The sequence below is a fragment of the Hippocampus guttulatus genome, chromosome 11 (assembly GCF_054856545.1).
Source record: "Hippocampus guttulatus isolate MCC_2025c chromosome 11, RoL_Hgut_1.0, whole genome shotgun sequence".
Taxonomy (NCBI): domain Eukaryota; kingdom Metazoa; phylum Chordata; class Actinopteri; order Syngnathiformes; family Syngnathidae; genus Hippocampus; species Hippocampus guttulatus.
This window is the reverse complement of record NC_141271.1, coordinates 20,040,103-20,057,629: the sequence shown is the minus strand read 5'-3', so window position 1 is coordinate 20,057,629 and position 17,527 is coordinate 20,040,103. Positions and strand designations below refer to the sequence as shown.

The 17,527-nt window shown below is 45.5% G+C and overlaps 1 protein-coding gene across 12 annotated transcripts in view; it reads right to left on the bottom strand.

Annotated features, from left to right (window-relative positions):
• Nucleotides 1-17,527, bottom strand: part of lrp1bb (low density lipoprotein receptor-related protein 1Bb) — a 181,760-nt gene that overhangs the window by 115,391 nt on the left and 48,842 nt on the right. For all 12 annotated transcript variants that reach the window (XR_015102280.1, XR_015102281.1, XM_086123849.1 and 9 more), the window contains one exon: nt 9,111-9,248. Coding sequence is in view for 10 of the 12 variants with exons in the window: in XM_086123849.1 (XP_085979975.1) it covers nt 9,111-9,248 (138 nt within the window). In the remaining 2 variants the exon portion in view is untranslated. The remainder of the gene's footprint in view (nt 1-9,110; nt 9,249-17,527) is intronic.

The window sequence follows — 17,527 nt, the reverse complement described above, 5'->3', positions numbered from 1 at the left end:
TGTTCAACGTGGACCCGTCTGGCTGCCGGCGCAACTGGTTCCCTGGCGTTTCTTGAGGCTCCCGAGAAAAGCAGCAGGCTGAAATGTGTGTTCAGGCAACATGAGCTGCTCACATTCAGCCGCTTGCAACTGAGCTCACCGGACCCAAAGCACCAAAAAAATAGTTTTCGAAGGCAGACAAGTGCAACGTTGCGCATTGGACAAGTCAAGCACCCGACCTGAACCCAAGTGAGCATACGTTTCATTTGCTGTCCCGCCACTGTAGATGTATTCTTTTAAAAAAAGCAAACAAAAAAAAAAACCCTAAACAAAGGACTCATGGCATCACTGGTGTAAAGTCTGTTGTGTGCCGCAAACATTTTGCGACTGTCGGACACATCAAGGCTCTCCCAAAATAATTCACCCACTCACAGTGCAGCAATTTGCCTGATGCATCGCAGGCTCCTCCAATGCACTTTTCACGCCTGCTTTTCAGCCCACGTGGCTGCATTTTCTCTTTTGACACTCGCGTTAACGGTGCCGCTCGGGAAAGTGACGGCGGCTCGAAAAATGGACGTCGTTCTGGGGGGCTTCAGATGGGATACTTTGGCCATCCGAACGCTTTTATGACTTGACAGATGTGAAAAAGGAGATGTTGTAACGTGCATTTTCTAGTGTGCCAGCACGTTTTCTGCAGCAGTGATTGTCAAACCAAGATTCAAAATATGCGAACAAAAAACAAAAAAACAATGGCGCGTGTATCGAGCAGGCCTCAGGCCGACTCGCCACGTTCATCCAAACAGATGGCCCTCGCGTTGAACGCAAAGAGCGGCGCTGCTCGTGTGCCATCATCGGGTGCCCCATCTGGCTCCAATGATGACTTCCATTCAATTACCGTCATGGAATAAACCCTTTCCCCCAAAACGGCTTTAAGATAAGATAAGATAAGATAAGATATCCTTTATTTGTCCCGCAATGGGGAAATTACAATCAGAATTCAGAAAGGAAAAACGCTGGGTAGGGAGAGGGAAAAAAAAAAACACGCTCGAACTATCCTCTTCCGAGGATAATTTAAGTCCAGGATAAAAAAGACCCTAGCACATGAATAAGCATTAGACAGTTACAACAAGTCACAAGACATAACATGTATAAGGGGGGGATGAATGGGAAGGGGGGGGGGGGGGTAGGGTAGGGTAACAGTGACCCGGCCGGAATGACCAGCTGCACGGATTCACACGAGCGCTCTGCATGTCGAACCACGTCACGGGGGAAAAAGAATCAGAGCGATGAAGACGGTGATAACAAGGATGTGTATGCGCGTGTGGTTGTCCAGTTATGTATGTGTATGCGTGTGCAGGTCATAGCTGCTTCGTCGAGGTCTGCTCATCATGAAGACAGTCCCGGCTTATCAGTCCATGGCCGAGAAGGAGAGGGGTTGGTGGTGGGGGGCCCTAGGCTCCATGCGTATTTCCATCCAGGGGAAAGGCCAGATAGCGTTGTTTGTTTTGGAGAGACGGCCGCCAACAATTCCAGACAGCCTTGAGTCCTTGGTCTGTATCTCTCACTGGCGCCGATCAGCCAATCCTCAATTCCTTTTCGAAGCGAAAATTCCAACGTCTCCATGGTATTATCGATCGCGCGGAGTCGCTCCAAACCGCAACAATATTGCGGTTGAGCTCAGTCACCGCTTGAGTCTGAGTGTTGGACATTCGCGCCAAGCCATCCAGAGTGACCGGCAGCTTCTTCACTTCCAATAGAGCTGCTCCCGTCGGTTGAATTTTGCGACAGAACAGCAAGCTGCCAACACCAAACAGCAGCATACCTGTTATCAAAAGGCCAATAATGTAGATGTCTTCCACGTCCTCCACGGACAGTACTGTCAGGCACACCGGTCTCCACTTTCTCCATGGATCCAGGGCGTATCCGGCAGCAAGTGTCCCCGGAGGGCAAGCAGGCTCCCCACTGCCTGATCTTTCCGTCGAAAAAAAATTGTCAATTACATCGAGAGACCAGCCAACTAATTCCATGGTTAGTTCTTCGGATGAAAACACAGTAGGAGGCTAGGGAAAAAGTTGGACAAAAGACAGCACAAAAAGACTAAGTGGTGAGCAGGGAAAAAAAAAAAGGTGGGGGGCAGGGAGCAGAGCAGAAGCGTCCGCCTTCGTCGAGAGCCAAGCAGAAAAAAAAAAAAAAAACAGTCACGCCGTACGATTGACCAGGGAGCCGAGTGGGACGCGAGGGGCGACACGTGAGCTGCGGCCACGGATCTGTCAGGAGCGGCTTCCCCCGCCTGCTGCTAATTGGGAGCATCCCCGTCTGAAGCTGGAGTCTGAGTGTCCTCGGCGGTGACGAGATTGATTTCAAACCGGGATGAAATTGGGTCAAACATTCCCCGGGGGGGCTCCAAAAACTCCCCAGAAATATACGAGGGGGGTAATATTTTCGTATTAGCTGCTTTATGATTGCAGTGACACTATTTATTACCGAGGTTAGGCAGAGTTATCTGGGAAGCGTTAAAGTGTGTCAGCTTTGATGTGACATTGTGACCGGATGGTTCAGAACTTACCACTCTGCTGGGAAAAAATATATATATATCATCATCTTGCCGCTCCGAGCGGGTCTGAAATGTAAATGGTGCTCAAGCCCGAAAGACCACTCGGCTCGGAGATTTGAGAGCGCGCTGCCGGTTGCTGATACGGCCTTAAATATTTGCGGGTGTCAAAATCTTCCAGCAAACAATCCATTTTGAATTCCGAGCCCTCCGCAGGAAGGACATCTTGCGTAATCGCTTCCGACCACAGCGGGCTGTTTCCTCAAATCGGAGGGGGGGGGGGGGGGGCGTACTGACACGGATGACGATATCTTGACGGTGGCGGAGAACAAAGCCAGATGCGTGAAATATTGATCGCCGGCGTCTTTCTCGTGTTTGTGGCGTGAGACGGGTGCCGCGCTTCCCAGGATGTAAAACTCGATTTATTAGTCTTTAACGGTGTTTTACGTCCGTCAAAAGGAGGCGGACGCACGGAATAAAACACTCGGAAGGGGCGGGCCGAGTCGCTCTCGTAAAAACGGATCGGCAGTGAGGCTGCTTACTGTCAATATTCCATTAGCGGGGCAACCATTTTCATATTCGTCAGTCTGCTTCGACTGTCTCCACGGCTGCCTGATCATATTAACGAGCTGAGAAACATCTAATAAAAAAAAAAATTAAAAAAAACACATATCACTGAGCGTTCTGAATAGTAATAGCAGAACTAGCATCCATTATTTCATGGCGTCTTCACTCCAGGGAGAAGACGCTGGATCGAATGCAATTTTACTCGCGGTTCAAAAAAAGCGATTTCACGTTGGTCGAAGGTTTGACCCGAGGAAGGGATCACTTCAAATAATTGATCGTCTGAACAAATGGATTGATGAATCGCCTCCTGGAAGGGAGTGAATTTGATGACGTAGGATGCGGTGTCAACGTCCACGCGTGACTCTTGGTCTCCTTTACAGTTCACCGCGTGAGGTAGATTGATTCGCATGAACACAATTATTCTCCCCAAATGGCAAAAGTCCATCTTGCCAGGCTTCAAACTGATAAACGTGCCGACGAGCACATCAATCAACTTTATCTGAGGAGACGTCACACTGGGAGCTTGCAAGGAGTAGCGAGCCTTTGCAACAGCATCTGTTCATTAAAAAGAAGAACAATCATCAAAGTACTGGAAGTCTTGCTGAGGGTTGTGTTTTCTTTTCTTTTTATTTTTTTTTGGGGGGGGGGGGGGGACTCAATCACCCTTGCATCCAGTAATCGGGCCGCTTATATTCAGCCCGATTGTGAGTATGCGCCCACCCCGCTTTCCAAATGAGCCACATTTCAACTGATTATTCCTCCACGAGGTCACAGTGGGTAACGTGGAGTGCTGCATTTGTGCTGGCACGTTTCACGCAGTCGGTGTGGGGGTGGAATGGCCCAAAACATCAGCACTTGGAGACTGGTTGCCCAAAAAAACCGGACCGAAACGGATGAATGTGCATGAAAGAGTCAGCAAGGATAATTCCAACAGCCGCAAACAAATTCATTGACTTGATTTGATAGCGAAGCTGCGTTTGTGGGATACTGTTGCATATTTGCGAGCTAACGTGACACCGTTTGCTCCCGCGCAGTTTGACAATCCCATTTCCACGCATCGTTAAGTCTCGGTCATGACACGCCGAGGCTGTTGCCACTTAAGTCGCCGCCACTGTAGTTTGCCTTCGCAAATATTAATGCGGAGTATTTTTGACACAAAGATCACCGGCAGGGCTTCGTACACAAGCGATCAGATTTCTCCGAGAAGCGAATTGTAAATTCTGTGAAAGAAGGTAAGATCCTTGTTGTATTTTGAAGAGCTTGAGCTGAATCGGCAAGGGAGTGTGACAACTTGAAAGGATATTGAAATTGGTACTAGGTACCAAATACACACGGCCTATACACACCCAAAAAAAAAAAAAATAAATAACCCAGAGGTTATATTTTCGGTTATTAGGATTTGGAGCCAGGTTCATAATACTGACACTGAATTCCAAGAAATTGATTTCAGTATTGAAATCACACACACACACACACACACACAAACAACAAATAACAGAACTACTGTCAGTGACTCAACAATATTCATCCTTTTTTTTTTTGCCATGGAGGATAAAGAATTTATGCTTGATTGGTGTGCCATGACATGAATTGTGCCGCCATTTGTCGCTTAAAGTGTGATAACACTGCCACCATTGATGCTATTTGTTAGCCTGTCCGTGCTGTTTTATTACAGGTCACCATGAAGCGCTCACATCTTAAGTTGGAGCTTAAAAATGGAAGTAATAAAAAAAAAAGGGGTCTCAATGAGTCTGTTAGCATAAAAAAAAAAAAAAAAGAAAAAAAAGTTGTATCTGAAGTGTATAGTCATCTATTATGGACCAATTTCACACAGCCACGAGGATCGGATGCACCAAATGGCACATCACTGAGCTCAATATGTGACTAATTACGAGATGAATCTTTTGGTTCAAAATTAGTTTTCGGGTTGAAAGACCAACGTATCAATTAGCGTATTCTGTAAATGTCACTGGGAGAAAAGAGGCATGACAAAGTGAGAGCATTACAAATGACTTTGGATTTATCATGCCTCCATTCATGTTGTTTCAATTACACTTTCACACAAAACGCATGCGTGTTAAAGAGCAGAGAGCGGGGGAGCTCAATGGAAGAAATGCAAATGAGCGCACATGCACGATCACGCACACAAGATAATTGCTCGCATATATATATATATATATATATATATATATATATATATATATATATAGAGAGAGAGAGAGAGAGAGAGAGAGAGAGAGATTTTTTGGGGGGGGGGGGACATCAGCCTATCAGGCTTTTGCTGGCTTTGGGCAGAAGCAAAAGGACAAAAACATGGCAATGCTCAAAGTAGGTCCAATTCTGAGTACGGTTCTACTCCATGACTAATATTGAGCCAAGATATTAGAACCTGTAAATGCTGATGTTGAATGAAGAGACATAAAATCGCTCTTGTGGTCCACCTACCGACTCCTCCCCATTATTATCACAATCTTATCAAACAAGAAGACAGAAAATGACAGAAAGTAATAAAGGACGAGAAGGTTTAATAAAGCCCAGTTTCACGTTTGCAATAGCAGAAAATAATAATAATGTGAAACGGCATTTAATCAAAGGTTGATTTGTGTTATTTGAAAAGCAATATTTAACAACATAACTTGGAGCAATGTGTCACAAATGACATTAAAAGTAAAATATCACCTTATTTAGAGCCCGGCTGTGTAATTTCCTGTGCCGTTCAGCAAGCTGCAATATATTCAAGTCATCAAGCTGTGATTACGTAAAACAATAGCAACCATCAGCCGGGAAGCATATTGTCTGTGTACACACTCACAACGGTGCAAACGCCCATTTCTAATGGTGCGTGTATGCGAAAAAAAGTTTCTTTGTGCTAAACTTGCGCTGGGCACAAAACGGAAACGAAAATATGGTGTAGGTTCATTAATCCCACGCCAGTCATTTTGATTGTTACTAATGTAACACTCCGATTTTTTCAGATGGTGAATTTTGAGCTTTGATTAAGCCATAAACTGTCATTTAAAAAAAAAAAAATTCAAATTGAGACGTCGTGCATGTCACTGAGCCTCATTTTAAACCACCACCAAATAAAGGTAAAAATGAGTTTCATGCTACTTCTCAACAAATCAGTGCGAAACTTTGCTCAGTCTTTGCACGTCTTCTGCACTTCTTTCCAAACCTATTTAATGCATTTGGAAACAAATCACGGAAACGACATTACAGGGTCTTTAACATTCACTTTTAGCGTCAAGCCAAATTGCGGCTATTTAGGCAAAAATATGTGCGATATGTCCTCACGTAGTCAACGTGGACACGCGACTAGAACCGGCACGTTTCTTGAAGGTGAATTAAAAAGAGTTTGGTGGTTTTCCATCTGGGCACCTTCATTCCATTCCCCTTGGGAGGTGAGCATGTATATTCATAAGCGGTGGGCAGGAGAGGAGAGAGGTGTGTGTGTGTGTGTGTGTGAGTGTGTATGCGTTTGGTAGAGTTTAGGACGAGACCCAGCTGAGTGTCTAAATCTTCTCTTTGGGACGAGGCGCACCAAAGGCGCAGGCGCAGTGTACATGTGCGGCGCCCCCGTGTGAACCGAAGCAGATGGTTGGCAACGCGCGGTCTCAGGTGGCCCTAAGGGCAAATTATTTCAAGACAAAAACTTCCTTGCGTTGGGCAAAATATGCCTCCGTGATACTTGCAGTTGCATCAGCAATTATTTGGAGCCCTTGAAGCAAAAGAAATGCGGTTGCCTCTGGAAGTGGGTTTTCTGTGAAGCTGGGGGAGATTTCTCATTCATCCGGGTCATCGCCGCTTGTCTGCGACGGATTGCCGCGGAGTCTTTTTGCAATCTGGTGAGGCAATCTCACGTCTTGGCAATGGTGAATTTTCAAATATCCTCTCGCCCTCTATGATTGAGATGGATAAACAGGGATTGATCTCGGTTGCCAATAGCCAAGAAGACGCGCGTTTGCCATTTCAAGCTCACACTACCTTTCAAAATAAATGGCGAACAGATGAGTGGATTAATAAAGAAGAAAAAAAATGAACAAAAGTGCGCAGGGATATACGCAATGCCGTGACTTCCGCTAACAACCCAGACTAAACTTAGCGTCTCGCGAACATACAAAGCTTGTCTCTCGGCCAAAACTGGCGCGGGATCGGACCGCTGTGCTTTGTGTCGTGGATTTTTCTTTGTTTGTTACTTTGACTTTTTTCAGGAATTTGTTGATGTGATTAATTTAGTTTGTCCGGTGTGCCCCTGTAAGTGTTTATTTCGTCCTATCCCATCACGCCCCACATGTCAGTGACAAATCACTTTGCATTCATGAACCAGGAAGTGAACAATTAAAAGCAGCATGATGAACATCTTCAACCTGAGAATAAGGCGGCAATTCCACCGTGCAAAAACGGAACTTTCATGCGAGTGTTGCGATACATTTGTCTCCGATATCCTTTTCTACCGTACGGACGACAACAAGCTGAGTTGATGAAAATTTTGTATCCCCAGAACAGGAGCACCAAGAGATGGACAGGCACTCCCATTCACAAAGGGCACTGGACACGACCGGATGCCACCAAGTCAGCCCAGTGAACCGGCACGCTTTCCGGGTCTTTTCAGTTTTGGAAACAGGCTTGCAAATGAAGCACGACAGAGCGCGGTGAATCGTCATCGGGGTTGTCATTGCGACTGACGCAACTGAAGGAAAGTCCGGCGTGACTTTATTCATCTGGCAAAGGTTACAGCAAGTGCTGTAGACGTTCCACCGACCGCGAGGAAGCCCTTTCGCTGAAATACAAACTTACCTGATTTATTGATTTTTTGGTGTGTGTGTGTGTGTGTGTGTTTGTTTACTGGTTCTGACAGGTTGAGGTCACCTTTGCAAAATTTACAAACTTCCAGCAAACTTCCCGAAGCCACTGTGGCGTAAACTTGCAGCGCGTCGTGCGACATGATTTGTGATTTGTTGAAATACATCCGGTTCATATTAGCGGCTAATTAAAATGGAGAGCCAAGTGGCGTCAAAGTCATTTGGACGCAAGGCCAGGTCAGTATGATAGCTGCCCTCAGTCAACCAAATAAATCTAAGCAAGCTTTGTTTATAATTATAAGAGGGGAAAAAATGAACTGGCCTTGAAAGGCAAAATACAGCAAAAAGGCAAATGTAATTCATTCAAGAGAACGATGGCAACATTCATCAGGCACCGTTTTCATTACTTTTCACCGTTGACGGTCACAGTTTCGAGGGTGTAAACATGTTTGGAAAACAAAAATAAAATAAAAAAGGATTGTGCAGACGACTGCATTAAGACTGCCGGCTGATAGCTTGACGTACGTCTTCAAGATGTTTACGTCAGCTAATGGCCCGAATTTAATGGCTCATAATCCAAAACACAATAAAGCTCACTGACATTTTGTGCTCCCTGACAGTATTTGTCATTTTATTGTTTGTTTGTTTGTTTTTTTTGGGGGGGGGGGGGTGAATGACTAAAGGCTAACAACTAATTGCATGAATTGCATTTTTCATAAGTGATGTATTACAGTCCTTTCACATTTGGCCTGTTATGTCAATATTTTTTAATTTGTTAAATTTGATTAATTCTATTAAGACCTCAAGTGTGCAACTCTTCGTTGTGATTACTGGAGAATGCGATTTAGGGTCAAACTGAATTAATCCTTTACGACCTAAGTGGGTAAGATAGATCTCACAGGCATGTTTAATAAATCGCTTATACAGCTTTTCAATTTATTTATTTGTTTATTTATTTATTTTACAGCTTTGTGCTCAAGAATATATGAGGGGAAAAAACACTCATGCATTAAGAGCCATAAAGCTGTGAGAAAAAAAAACACGCCCAATGGCAGTAAACTTTAGAGCATTATAGCTTGTCAATACTGATTTCATAACTATAAATTGAATGCACACTTTCAAAGCTTCCAGATGCCGACAATTCATGATCCGTTGACAACTGTTGCCCACGTCGAGCTGCTACGATAAAGGCGGAATTGATCAGCTCTTACCTCGACAGTGGACGCCTTCGTCGTCGCCGTCCTCGCAGTCTATCGCGCCGTTGCAGAGTTTGTTGAAATGAATACATTTTTTGGTCCCGATACACTGTATGTGATTGAGCGGACATCTGATCACAACCTCTCGCGCACCTGGACAAGAAAAAAACCCCAAAAACAGCAATCGTTATACTTCCGCTTAGCGCAAAGTGGAAAAATGCATCCATTATCTCAAAGGCGGGAACCTACGACATCATTGGCTACTCAGCAGTCACGAGACACAAAACATGAACAATAATGCAAACATAACATACCGGTAAAAACAATTTAGCAAATTGCGTTTGGAGCAAAACATTGTTTCGCGATTAGAACCTTTTGTCATGAGGTGCGTGGTAGAGGACCAAAAAAAGCACACATGCAGGAAAACTGGACAAAACCTAATAACAAAAATTCTTCCAGGGGCACAGTGGTTAAACGAAATCAATAACACAATAACCCAAAAACTCAAAAGTAACCAACAAACAAAAACCCATGAAAAAACGCACAACAATCCCACCCTGAGTGGTCCTCCACTGCCACCTGTTGGTCGCAAACGGAACGGAACCGTCATAGTAAACGAAATCTAATCTAAACAAAAACAGAATCGTGACACTTTTTTTCCCCCTTCTGAAGCGACTACGTGTGGGTTCGCGGAACAATCGGCAGGCGTGTGAGTTCGCCGACTTGAATTTGTTTTGCGCTTGTGCTGGCGTAGGCTCCGGCCGAGCCGCCAACCTACTGAGGAAAACTGCAATTGAAGATGAATATGCGATTGATGCCATTGTGATTAGCATTTCTTTCCAAAGCAGGAAAACACATTTTCCTCTTTTAAGATCCCCTCCAAAGGATAAAAAAAAAAAGAAAATGATTTCCACGAGCCAAAGTAACCTGAAGCGTATGCCACTACATTTCTACTTCACTGCGCATTGCACAGGACACATGTTTCCAGCAACAAATCAAGTCCCTTTGAAAAAAATAAAAATAAAATAATAAATAAATCAACACACATTTGACTCACCGCCGCCAGTCAGGCGCAAAGCAGAGCGCAGATGTTGAAGGACCAATGAGGCACACGGGTGACCCTCGCTCACGCGGCGGCAAATAAAACCCAGCTGACCATTGGATGACATCTCAAGCTTAACTACACTAACATCACCTTTACCAACGCACCACTGCGCCGGCTGTACGGTAAGATTTATCACCCGTGGGTTGGGATCCGGAACGAGATAGGCGCCTCGTGACACGTCACGTTCAAGCACACCCGGGGACCCCTCTTGTCGGGCTGATTACTTATTCAAAGCGTCCGTTTCCACTTTGGGGCTGGCAAAATGTTTCAATTAATGTGCCCGGTTCCAGTGAGGGGCTGTCACGGCGTGCTGATTTGCGCAAAGCAAGTATGCCGGCGTGGTTTCCGTAATGACGCAATAAATGCTCTGGCTGGTTTCTCCTCCCGCGCATTTCCATGGAAATGTGTAGGGGACCTTGGGCTTTAATGAATATTGCTTCGTCGTCTCTTGAGTACCTCCGTTTTACACGGTATTTAGCTAAGTCAAAAGGAGGTGCCCTTGTCTTTCAGGGTGAGAAAGTGTTTGGAAGACTAATGAACGTTGTTTGGGGTTTTTTTGTGGCCAGGCACATGAGCGCTCAGTGTAAAAAACGGAGTATCTTCATCCCAAGTCTACTTTGCTATATTTGGGAATTTGGCGGACTGTGCCACGCCTCACCGGGGCTTCCGGCAATCCAACTGTGTTTTTTTCTTTTTTTAAATCACACGCATCTGACATTTTGGTGACAGAAATTAGACGAGGTTTTAGACCGAGTGAAAGCAGGTCTAAGTTGGGGCGTAGGTGGTATGATGCGATTTTATTGGGTATGATTCGGACGCAGGCAGACAAATTCTTAGCTCTGCTAACATGCATGATGAATGTCATCGTATTTCATTCATAAACATGACAGATGAGCGTGCATCTATGCCTCTCTGGGTGCCCGCTTGAAAGCGGGCAACTTTACATCATGCGTAACTGGAGATCTTCTTGCAGTTCCTTACGAAGGCGCAAATGCGCTAATCTCCCGCATGGAGTCAGTGAGCTTTCTTCTTCCGGTTCGGCGACCTCACCCCTCACTTGCGCTGAATTTAAAGGGAATGAGACAAGCCGCTTCGAGTCGGCGGTGTTCACTCCCGCAACGGCACAAATGTCCGCTTGGTATGTTTTGCGCAGCTGTCAAGCACAGGTGCAGCCCAACAAATTGGAATGCCGCATCAGTGAAAAGTGGTTTCATTTCAGGAATTCAGCTCTATATCATTCAAATTACAACCCAAAGCTTTTCAGAAACCGAGTTCTGACCTAATTTCAATGAGTATCATCGATTTGCAAGGAACAGCTGCACTTCCATGCAGGACACATAAGTGGACGTTGCCCCGACAAAGGGGATTTCCCTCCCGAGCTGTCCCGGAACGCTCAACACATTCACGTCCATTTGGCAAATGCGCTCTTTAACGCGCAGCTGTAAAAGTCCCTGACAAGCTAAGCGCGTTGTCAAGCTCTCTCGTCGCCCCCCGCCACATGGGTTCTAATCTAATGCGATAAGGGGAGGACGGCAAATGAATATTCAGTGGCTCGGATCTGTCACGCGAAGGTTCACAGATGGTCTCCCAACGTTTGCTCCGAGTTGCTCTCCGCCGCTTGCAAGCGGCTCAACTTGGATGAAAAGCCGGACGAGCAGGAGAGGCAAATTCTTCACTTTTGTCAAAAATCAAGCTGCTTCATTATTCACAGTGCTACGTTGACTAGCATCTTTCTTATGGCTACCTATTTCCTACATGTTTGAGCAGTCAAAATATATCACATAAAAACAAAACACACACACACACACACACAGATCCCACATTGTCACCACAACGAGCCGCTAGCTAGCTCACAAGCTAACAGGCTTGCTCCAAGATTGATTGGATTAGTTTAGGTACAGTTAGTCCCCAACTGATGTAAAAAAAATAATAAAATGCACCAGCCTGCCATTGACAAAACGATGCACTGTTAAAACCCGTATGTCGGTCTTGGCTGCGTCTAGTCCGTATTCCTGCCAAAGGCAGAATTTCTAAATCTAGAGACGAGCCGTATGAACGCTGGTAGAAATCTAGACGTGATGCATTTGTTCCCCCGATGGGAGCCACTTTTTGTTGTTGCTGGGGTGTCTAATCAAGTTGAAGATTACTGAAGCGGACACTCATTGGTAATTACGTTTCCAAACATTGCAAGCTAATTTGGGCAACTCGATCCGACAAAGTTCAGCAAGGTGATGGCAATTAGAGAGCGTCAGCGCGCATGAATCTCGGACGGGTCCGTCAGGCAGAATAAACATAATTAGCCATGCGTTGGTCTCATCAGTATGCAAAGAGCTTTAAAATAACTCTGTGACAGACTAAATATTTCAATATTTCTCGGAGCCCGTGGACATGCTTGTATGGATCGAGTCGTGTCTATAATTGAACAAGCGCTTTCATTTCTTCACTAAGACGCGAGACAATCCCCTGGCAAATGAAAACAGGAAATATGTGCCTTTGCAAGCTAGAGCGAGAAACATTTAAGTTCGATGTCAATATTTATGAAAGTCTTTAATAACACAGTGATCAATTGGAGGAAAACGAGCGGCGCATACATTCCCGGCTGGCGCCGCGGCAAGGAAAGCCGAAGGGTGTTCGAAACGTACTGCAAACATGCATCACCTGGCTAATAAAAATTTCGTTCTCTGGAGAAAAAACAAACAAACAAAAAACACTTTGTCAGGAAGTAGAGGGGCAGGATAATGCGATGCGATGTTGAATGGGAGCGCCTGACGAAGATCCGTCCAGAACAATGGAATGAGTGGCAGAGTACAATTACGGCGCTTCAAAGTGAGTAGACTCCCACTCGGTCTCATCTTTGTTATTCTTCCACAAATCCAAGACACAGTGGAACGGATGAAGCGTCTTCACCACTGTGAAAAGCGCAACCGCCGTGCTCAACGACAGCAGCTTTTTACGAAAAATCTCAGACAGGGCTCAAAAAGTCATATACCGAGACGGAAGTCTGGTTTAATTCCTGGATTTCCTGTTGGCGACACTTGGTGACCAAGTTTGGTTTCAAAGTCACCGAATTGTCCACCGATGATTCAATTCTCGATGGCACCGAAACACACACACACTTCCTAATGTAGATATGAATCCAGTATCGAATCGTTGAATACGGTCATTGGAGTACAAGAGACAGGACAAGCACATCGACAATAACGAGGTACAGTTTTATGAAAACCTACATACCATCATCAGACCATCGGGGAGAGAGATAGAGAGACAGAGAGAGGAACAGTGTGCTTTCTTCTGTTCGCACTAAAACGTGAGTTTATAATCACTTTAGAATCGATTTGCTGATGACCGAAGCACAGCTTGTTCAAACAATATCAAGCGCCGAGAAGGGAGTTAGCACATGCTAATTCTTGGTGGTATTACTGGGTTAGCGTCAGTGCTAAATTAGTGCTAACTCGATCACTCGCGGTGTGGAAACATTCATGGGTGGGCCCACAAACGAAAATGCCAAAGGAGAGAAGTTTTGACTGGAAGTGGTGCAACACGGATTACAATGAAGGGGCGGGGATGGGAGGGGGGTCCTCATAAATGGCGCCACCGTACTGGAAGAGTAGTCAGACGATGGACAAATGAATCGGAGGGTTCATGAAATGTGTTCTTTGTCACTAAGGATGCCTTCAATGCTCTTTTTCTCCGTGCCAGAGGAGCTGCGATCAACGATTAGTTGTGGATCACGGACGAGCGATCAATGAAGTCTTATTAAAGTCTCGCAAATTGGCCTTGCTGCATACAAATGAACACCGTGGCAGATGTTTATTAAAATAAACCAGGGTCGAGCCATGACAAAAAAAAAAAAAAAAACGCTACGTTTGGACAGCGATCCGGCAAGGACACTGTACCAAGTTGTGATGGTGAAAACAGAAATGGATCGGATAAAATGTGACCCAAAAAAAAAAAAGCGAATCAAACAGCGTTAATGAGATGGAAAGACCCAGGTGGAAGAGCACAAGAGAGGGCAGGGAACCTTCGGGAGGGGGGGGGGGGGGGGGTAAAAAAATCATTAATGGACGGGCCTTCGCTGATCAAACAGACGGGAGAAAAAAACAACACAAAGGCAAGATACTTCCTAAGGGAACTCACTCACTCGCTCAAATGTGTAAAATGGAGAAACGGCCTTGTACAAAACCAATCAGAGCGTCTTTACAACATGGCAATTTTTGGCAGGGCATAAAATGTCCTCCAAGAGTTTTTGATTCGATTCAGTTTGGTTTCACGTTTGGCCACGCTTTTCCATGGGTCCCTTTTTTCCCCGTGTGGATTTGGTTGGCGCCTGACCTCATCCGCCCCGTTCCTTGTGTCAACCAATCAGCTCCCAGCCGCCACCCGTCTTGCCCACGAGCGCCTCGTCGGTTTGCTTGCATTGAGCTCCTGAAATTTCTTTCAGTCAATTTTTTTTTCCCCGAAACCTTCAATCCAACTTTAGCATCAGCTCCTCTGAAACCGTGCTGTCTTTTCCTTTGTTCGAAAGGAAGCATCGCATCTCGAATTGACCTGAAGAGGTTTCCGCAAAGGTTAAGGAAAGGTTTGACAAAGTGTTTGACTCTTTTTTTTTTTTTTTTAATGTCATACGCCACATTGCCGATGTTGTAGTTGAGTTTGACACAGCCTGTGATCTAAAGGATCCCCCTTTTTTTTATTTTTCCTTTTGTGATTTGCCACCTCAACAAGAGTGTGAGCGGAAAACAGAAGAGCGGCGACGATGACCAGAGTAGCAGAAATTGAATTTATTGTGATGTGAGCAAGCGCGACACCCATCTCCTGGCTGCTTAATACGATAAGGCAAAACCTACAGCAACAACAAAAGCTAAATTTAATTACTTGCCTTGCGAGTGGTAATATTTCCTCGGCACTCTTCACACTTTGTCACTCGTCATCAAAGTGAAAGGTCTCGAGCATAGCGACAATGAAAAATGTATCGGGGGGCGGGGTGGGGGGGGGTGGGGGGGCGGAAACCTTGACGCAGCATCCTTGAACAGATCATCAAATGAAATGACTTTGGTACCGGAACAAAATTAGTTCTCCAGGTTAAGTCATAAACAATTGGGTGATGGCTTCAAGGCGAGAAGGTAAACACAAATTTAGTCGATTATTTTGGGGTGGGGGGTGGGGGCAGGGATGGGAGAGCGCAGTGTGATAGTAGTGGTTCGTACATCTGCCTCACAGTCTTCTCCGGGCACTTCATCTGTTGCAAAAACATTCTCGCTAATTTGAGACTCAAATTTGTCTAGCGGTAAAAATGGGAGAGTCCGTTTTTTTTTTCATATTGATGATCTATATGTACCCTGTGAATTAGACTTCAACACTCTAGGGGGGGTAACTGTTCAGTCAAATTGCTGCTTGTTGAACTGAGTCGTGTTCACTGCCGCCGTGCGTCACTCGGATCTCAAGGCCGCACTGTCAACGCTCACCTGGGTCGAGATCCAAGTGACCGGCCAATCATCGCGCCGCTCCCGTCTACACTTACGGATTTGATTTAATTTGGAGCTTGGTTGACCTTGGTGGGCTTTTAAATTGTTGGCGACCTCAATTAAACGAAACGAGAACATCATCACGCACCCTTGAAAGTAATCTCAATGTTTGGCGGTGTTTTGTAAGTTTATTGAGAAAGAAACATTCGGTCATTCATCGCTAATTGCTTCGCGTGCGGCAAAAAAATAAATAAAATCCCCGCCGCCCCCCCCCCCCCCCCCCCGCCAGTCCTTTGAGTCGCTAATTTCCAGCTGTCAGAATAGTTGCTTTGTTTTCTTTGGCATCGAAATGTTCTATCAGTCAGTAGCGGTGAAAATCAACAACGGCGCTTTCCTCTTTCCACCATTTTAGAGTCCAACTCTGCCGACCGAACTTAAAGACCCTGTTGGGTGACCCAAAAAGTATGAGGGAAGGTTGTAGGCATAGCTTGACGGCTAACCGCACTTGTGCCAAATTGACATAAATGGAACGAACGAAGGCGTTTAAGTACTTGGGGGAGGGGCTGACTCATGCCAGGGCTCCAAGTCACCGGGTTGCCACACCCCCCTCACGCCCCAAAAAATCTGACAACCGAGATCAAAGAATTCAATGCTGTTTCTCAACAATTCCTGATTAAATTCCTCTCGGTCTTTGAACACCTTCCTCACTTTCTTTCAAATACATTTAATGTCCGTCGAAACAAAACATTGCAACAAAGAGCTCACGTCGCGCTAGCGCTCAGAGGTTTCAATACACCTTGCCGCTTTTGATCTCACACCGCATGAAGCCGTTTCACCACAGATGACATCCAATTAACATTTGAAATGATTGTCGTGGCAACCTGTAAGATCGCGAACTCAGATCAGGGTTCAATTCACGAAACGTGCTAGCACAAAAGCGGAAACAATTCACGAAACGTGCTAGCACAAAAGCAGAAACGTGCAAATGTAACGATTTTCAGTCAACATTAAGAGACTGCTCGGTGAACAATTTGTGCACAACGCATGAGAGGCATCTAACCTTGACTTGTTTGCAGTGATGGCATATTTACAGCATTTCGCGAGTCAACAGAAGGCTTGTACCTCAGGCGGATTGCAATGCGACCTGATGCGACAGGCCCTGCCCTTCAACTTAATGACAAGGTTCTACGCTACATTAATGTCGAGAGCGCCATCCGACTCGTGCCAATTCCCATGGCGACCAGCCACAAGTGAGATACATGACTTTCACGATGGGAGTTCCCCACATAAAATAGCCACTGGGATGTTTGGAGGCCGCTTCAAAAACCTTTGTGAGAACGGCGTAGTTTGTTCCGATAAGCCGTCACTCGAAAATGTCTTTTCAATTTGAAAATGATACGTACTCTGCTCAAGTGGATTTTGTTGCACCTGAATGTGCGGGTACACAATCCCGAAATTTTGGGTCAGATAATAACGCCCCATTAGGGGCGATTCGCTTTTTCTTGAGGAGGCTTCAAGCAAGTAAGCCGTGGCCACAAATCCTCGACGGCGCGAGGCAAGCCGTGATCACGATGACGATGCAAATCAAGGGGGCCGCTGAATGATGAGAAAAGAACAACGCAAGACGCCCGATCGCCCGCGATGTGTCGATTCGTCTTATTTGAATGGAGATTGGGTGAAAAGATTCGGCGAATAGGAAGAACGAGATCCGAGTCATCAAAGCATCTGCCCGGCCGGTGTAATAACCTTGCGGCACTATTATTGAAACAAAAAGGCTCCCCCCACAATGCCACAATGGTTTCATCTCAAAGTCCGGCATGCTGAGCATGGTCTCTCTCTTTGGCAAGACGCAACCTTGTTAT